General features: G+C 35.7%; 1 protein-coding gene across 1 annotated transcript in view; it reads left to right on the forward strand.

Annotated features, from left to right (window-relative positions):
• TECTB (tectorin beta) overlaps positions 1-2948 on the forward strand; it is a 20292-nt gene extending 17344 nt beyond the window's left edge. The window contains exon 11 of the mRNA XM_083363814.1: positions 2831-2948. Within this exon, the coding sequence (XP_083219940.1) occupies positions 2831-2859 (29 nt within the window). The 3' untranslated portion in view covers positions 2860-2948. The remainder of the gene's footprint in view (positions 1-2830) is intronic.
• Positions 2949-7225: the final 4277 nt, after the last annotated feature.

Genomic DNA, 7225 nt, shown 5'->3' on the forward strand with positions numbered 1-7225 from the left:
AATGTTAAATTTAGGTTTGGAACAAATGTGAATTCTAGAAGGTAGTAAGCTTACAAATGCCTAAAACAGCTCTAGCCCTATTGAAGGAGCTTTATACTTGTTTTGACTTGAAGAATCAATTAGTAGGATATTACCATTTAGAAGGATTGTGCTATGTTTCCCCAAAGATACTTCAAAATTTGGAGCAAATGCAGGTCATAAAGACTACAAGTATTTAAATCAGCCATGGTTTTTTAACAAGAATGTACAACAACTGCAGACAGTATCCACGTGAACACAGAAAAAGACAGCTGCTTTACAGAGCTTCAGATAGCTATTATGCTTATGGTTCCATCTACATCAAAGCACCTTCTTGGAATGAAATCTATTAGATATATTTGTCTCCTTTCTACCAGTTTGACAATTAAGATAGTTTACAACAATATAAGTGTACAAACTGTGGGCTAAACAACAATGCAATTAAAATACAGATAAATGTGAAATATTAAAATTAAATTAACAGTTAACATGGTGAAAGAAAAGTGTTTTTACTAAATTTTAAAAACTAGGGTAGGGATCTTCAATCTTGGCCCTTTTATGACTTGTGGACTTCAACTCCCAGATTCCTCAGCCAGCATGCTTGGCTGAGGAATTCTGGGAGTTGAAGTCCACAAGTCATAAAAGGGCCAGGTTTGAAGACCACTGTACTAGGAGATCACATTCATTTAATACATTTAGGTCAAGTAAAGTCCTTAGCTACAGATTCTGCCTCCTTATTTCCCTTCAGCTGTGGTTGAAACCTGCTGTTGAAATCTGGTAGTGGCATGTCAAATCCAGCTTTTCCTTTCAGCCAAAAAGTCCTTTGCTGTCCTTTACCCTAGCAAACAACAAAAATAAAGCTCTTTTACATAAGATCAAAAGCAAAGTTATTCATATGTTGTTGGTGTCAACATATGAATATGTTGATAATTGCAGAATGCTGGAAAAGATTGCCTAGGACAGTGGTCTCCAACCTTTATGGCTTGGCGGAGAGGGGAACTGGGCCACATGAGTAGCTGACTGGTGTGCACAATTCGGCCAGCCACTCATCCCAATTCCAGATAGGCCATGGCCTTGTAATGGGGTGCAGCCTGGGTGTTGGGGACCCCTGGCTTAGAAGATTGGCAGCTTTTTAGAAGGGATTATCATTTAGCATGATTAAAAGGGTTCCTTCAAGGAAAGCATAATGAAGAAAAAATGGAATACTGGGTCTGCCACTTTTAAGTATCCCAATCTTTCTTCATAAGAAGACTGCTTTTGAAAAGCCATTTAATATTCATGGTTTACAATCCTTTCCCTAACATTTATTTTAGATCCTCATTGTTTAAATGGCCCAACAAAGTGTCAACATCCGGTGTTCTTTGATTTCACAAAAATGCTAAGGTGGGTCAAACCTAGTTAGTAGTTGAGTGAGACCCAGGTTTCTAGGCTACGTTAAAGAACCAAGCCAAAGTTAACAAAAACTTTACTATCTCTCAAGTAAGGCTGATCTTGAATGCATGCATATTTTTGTACTGAAAAAGCTAACAGTGATGTAGTGGATGCTCAAAGTATTGACCAGTCTGTGAATGGTTGTAATGTCAAAGCCCTGAGATAGGGATGGGCAATAAGACATATTTTCGTGTTTTTTCAGTTCTCATTGTCTTTCAGTTTTAGCAATGCTGACTAGCTCTGATGAGAGTTGGAGTTTAATTGTGTCCCAAAATTTACACTCTATCAAAAGCTTTCCACACAACATTTAACTATAGGGAGGATTACCGTAGTCAAAATATATTGTATTCTGGTTTGCTAAATCTTCCTTTAATAATTTATTCTTCTAACCCATGGGTATCAAACTTGATCATGTTATGTGACATATCGTGACGTATCATGACTTTTTTGCCTTTGATGCCTCCAGCCCACGGGCCGCCAGTTTGACACTCTTGTTCTAACCCATTCCCCTCTTTTCAGCTAGAGTATTCTTTGATTCTATGGAAGGCATACCTTTATTCTTATAGTTCCTCTTTCTTGCAAATTATAACCACCAATTCTTTGAAGAGCATTTGCTGTGGTATTAGAAACATGGATTTGCAGAGCTAAGAAATGCAGAGAGAGACAGCTATTATGTATTTTTACATAAAGTTTATAAAGACACAAAAAAAGAAAAAAGTACATAAAAAATAAAAAATAAATAAAAACATATATAAAGAAATTATTCCCTCTGACCTCAAGACAAATACAAATTGCAGTAATTTATCCCCATCTTCAGTCTGCCATAGCTTCCCTGGAAATGCAGTAATGAAAAGTTTTTGAAAGTATTCTGCTTTAAACGGTTTAGTCTAACAACATTTTCCCCTGTCTATTATATAAACACTTAATTACAAATTAGGGTCCATCTGTCAAGCTGATTGTAATTCAGGTGGTTGTCATATTTAAGAATTAATTTGAAGTCCTTTTTTTCTAATAATGAGCAACCAGATGTTTTCTCTACCTGTCATAGCTGTCTTTCTATTGCATTGCATATTTTGCTAGTTTGACATCAGCAACAGCAGGAGATGGAGAGATTGGAATGGGAGTGGTTGGAGGGGTTGGGTTTGAAGCAGAGCCAGCCCTGATTGTGAGGAGCACCAATCAAACACAAGGTCAGCAAAAGGAATTTGGAGATGGGAAAGGTGTGAACGCTGGATCCCTTTCCAAACAACCTGAGAACTTTTAGTTGGACATTGACTGATCACAGGGGCATGGCCAGGGGAAAAGGGGAAGTTAGTTGCATTGTTTTCACGCCAAGCGAACAGATTCTGCCGGCTCTAATCTGTAACTGCTTTGTTTTCAGCAAAGTATACTCTTGGATCAAAAAAATGAACCAGGAGTCTTTCTATGCTAATTAAACAACTGGGATGGATAACACTACCTGAGCCTAAAGATAATATTATTTCTCTGCAACTTCTCAGCAATATACTTATGATTTCCTATTACTGCCATCCATTTATATCTTGTAGACTACTGTGCACTGATTTCTGAAAACAGGATGCACTAATAAAATGGTATATATATGGTTTACATCAACCTTTTATTTTGTCTCTATAAGAAATGATAACATACGTAAGCTGGTACTTTCCATCCGTGAAGCTGTGTTCACAGTGTCTCCAAAAAGACAATACCGTGGTCTTGTGATGCCTACTACACCTGCAACAACAGGACCTAGGATGACAAATATTAAGAATTATTTCAGCCACATATAAAAGGTGTACAAGATTCTGTCATGCTTTATTTCTTACTGAAATATAGAAATAAAATTTGGATTTTAGGGCACCTCATCTGGATATTGGAATAAGTAGATTTTACATATATATTTTTCCCAACTATAGTGACTTTTGAATGCTCTTATTTCTAAAGCACAGTATTTATTGAAGAAATAATTTTCTTAGCTATAAGAGCCAAAGTTGTATAAGACTATGCTTAAGAAAATGGATCAGCTTAACCATCTTTCCACTATAGTCAACTACTGCCTAGCTACTGTGAGGATTAAAATATGAGTCAATTGGAATCCAATTAAAAATCCATTTAATCTAATACCTTGTTTTTCCAGCAGAAGATAAATTTTATTTTGTTCAGAAATTAACTCTTTTCTGAAAAAAAAATTGAATGGTTCAGGCAAGTATAATGCAAAGAATGTCCTGATGCATTCCTTATATAATACTAGTAAAGTTGTTTTGGTAATATGGCACATGGATGAAATGCTGCATATAAATAATTATATCCATCAGATACACATAATCACAACATTCTGGTTATGTATCATGGAGATTATTCCCATGAGATTTGTGTACAGATTTGAACATGTAGTGCTCCTTTTTTCCTCTGAATATATAGAGAATACCAGCAGACATCTGGAAGTAGGATGGCAAGAAGAATACAGTCTCATTACCACCACCCCAATCAGTGAGTAGCTGATACATCATACAAAGACATATTATGGCTTGTTTGATTTTTGTCTTGGCTTGTTATATAAATACAACCATTGCACTTAATAAAGCATAGATTATAACCAACTTCAGTTCATTATAAATTCGTTAAAGTAGTTAAACCATTACTTCATATGTTATACATGATTTCCATACTAGAATAGAGTGGAGTAGAATAGAGCAGAACAGAACAACAGAACAGAATAGAATCAGAAATAACAAGTGACAAGATTAATTCTCAAGCATCAAATGTAATGTTCTAATTTATTTTATATTGTGACCATCTGAAATACAGGCACATATTTCAGGATGGGTTCTAGGATTGACTTAAAAGCTGTAATGTCTCTCTAAATCAGACAGGAAAAATAAAGGCAATGAATTTTTACACTACCAATAAAAGAAGCAATTTTTCTTAGTTCATCAAAGAGCCCTATCTTAAAGGAAGTTTTGCAATGGGGGGGGCGGGATATAAGAGTGTAGGCTTAACAACCAGATCCCTGCGGCGCTAATCTTTTTAGATGCTGAAAAAGCTTTTGATCAATTGAATTGGCAATTTTTGATGAAGGTTTTAGACAAAATGGATTTTGGGGAAAATTTTTTACAACCGATTAGGGCATTATATCAAAAACAAACTGCCCGAATTATAGTTAATAATAGCCTGACAGGAGCATGTAATATTGAGAAGGGCACAAGGCAAGGGTGTCCGTTATCGCCCTTGTTATTTGTGTTAACATTAGAGATATTATTGGTTAAAATACGGAATTCGGAAAAAATTAAGGGTATACAAATTAGAGATCAGGATTATAGATTGAGAGCATTTGCAGATGATCTGGTTGTTACAGTGACCGAGCCAGAGAACTCTGTTGTGGACCTGATGGAGATAATAACACAATACGGGAAGGTTTCTGGATTTAAAGTTAATATACAGAAAACCAAAATTTTGGCCAAAAATATGACAGTTTCGCAAAAGGCTCTCTTAGAAGGATTAACTGGATTTGAAATTGTTAAAAGGGTTAAATATTTGGGGGTGCTTTTGTCGCTCTCTAATACAAAGTTACATAAAAATAATTATGAAAAACTATGGGGGAAAATTCAAAAAGAATTGGAGAGTTGGGAAAAATTGCAATTGTCTTTGTTGGGACAGATCGCAGCAGTGAAAATGAATGTCCTGCCTAAATTTTTATTTTTATTTCAAATGATACCGATTCTTAAGAAAGATTCTAATTTGGAGGAATGGCAGCGAGGTATCAATAAATTTGTTTGGGCAGGGAAAAGGCCACGAGTTAAACTTAAGATTATGCAGGATACTCGTGAGAGAGGTGGTCTTAAAATGCCCAATCTTAAACTATATTATGAAGCTGCTGCATTAGTAGGAATAAGTGATTGGATTAATTTGACACAAGAGAGATTATTAAATCTTGAGGGCCACGATTTGTTGTTTGGCTGGCATGCATATTTGTTGTATGACAAGAAGGTAGACAATGTGTTTAGAGTGCATATTATAAGACAGGCATTGTTGAGAGTTTGGAAGAAGTATAGACATAAGTTAGATTGCAAGATACCACTGTGGGCAATTCCAAAACACGCAATAGAAAATATAGATGCTGGTTTCAAATATGATGTGACAACGTACAAGGAGATTCTGAGCTTGGAAAGAAATGTCTGGTGTTTGAAATCATATAGCCTCTTGCGAGATGAGAAGATTGTTCAAACTTGGTTTCAATATATTCAGCTACGGGCCAGGTGGAAAGAAGACCAGAAAATTGGTTTTACAATGACTGATGAAAATCTGATAAAGCAAATTAGAAATCAGGGTCCAGCACATATCAAACGGATATATCTTGCATTGATAGAAATTGACTCAGAAACAGAGCTTGTTAAAGATTGTATGATTAAATGGGCCCAAAATATCCAAGAAGTTATTACAATGGACATGTGGGAAAGGATCTGGGTGAGGAACGTAAAATTTACACAAGCTCAAAATCTAAGAGAGAATTTTTACAAAATGTTTTATAGATGGCATTTAGATCCTAAAAAGCTTGCAAGTATGTATCCGAATTATCAGCCTAAATGTTGGAGGTGCGGTGATGAAGACGCAACATATTTTCACATATGGTGGACTTGTAAAAAGGTTAAGGCTTTTTGGATAAAAGTCTGGTGGAACATGCAGAAGATTTTTAAACAGAGGATAAAGTTTTGTCCGCAACTTTTTTTGTTGGGAATAATCACAGATGCTACAGTTGTGGACACTAAGTTGATGTTGAATTTAATTACGGCAGCAAGACTCTTAATAGGTCAGTATTGGAAGAAGGAGGAACTGCCGACTATAGAAGAATGGACTTTAAAGGTTTCTGACCTGGCAGAGATGGCAAAGATATCGGCCTATCTGAAAGATCATTCGCAAGAACGCTATATTATGGAGTGGAGAAAATGGATTGAGTATATCCAGAACAAATACGGGACTAAGAAGTTTCATGTAGCATTTGAATAAGTCTTCCTTTCTTTTTCCCTTTTTTTAATATATATTTTTATATATTTTATATTAATAGTGTTTGTAGTTATCCTATATGAGCTAGAGAGTGATAGATTTTAGAGTTTATGGTTGTTAGCATATGGTTGTTTATGATTCTTTTTTTTTTTTGTTTTTTATACCTTGTACTTAGCTCTGGGAAGTCGGGGGGGAGGGGGGAGGGGTAAGGAGGGAGGGATAGGGGAGGGGTAGGGGGTTTGTTAAAGGTAAAATGTATGATAAAACTTTTCAATAAAAAAAAAGAGTGTAGGCTTAAGTCTAAAGGACACTTCCAACTCAGTCTATCTGAAATAAATCAGAAAGAATAATAAATTGCAAGTGTTTGCTGATTCTGTGCCAATAAGCAGTATGTGATATGATAAATTCATTTCCACAAAAGGTCAATTCAGTTAAGATCTGAAAGTCCAAAGAGATTTATGCTATTTACCTGTATGAATTCCAATTCGCACCCTCAATTTCTCATTAGGTAAGTGCCTGATTTTGAATGATATAATTGCACTGAGAAAGTGCAAAGACATTGTGGCAATTTCTTCAACATGTTTTGCCCCATTGGGAATGGGGAGGCCACTAGCCACCATGTAGGCATCTCCAATAGTTTCAACCTAGAAACGAAAAAAGCCATCATTTGTACTTGTATATAGATGGAACTCAGTTCCTAAAAGGGTGAAAGTAAGACATAGTTTTGGAAGGTTCAAGTCTTCATAAGTCAACAGACACAAAAATTGTTAAGTGA

Source organism: Vipera ursinii, assembly GCF_947247035.1.
Source record: "Vipera ursinii genome assembly, chromosome: 5".
NCBI classification, from domain to species: Eukaryota; Metazoa; Chordata; class Lepidosauria; order Squamata; family Viperidae; genus Vipera; species Vipera ursinii.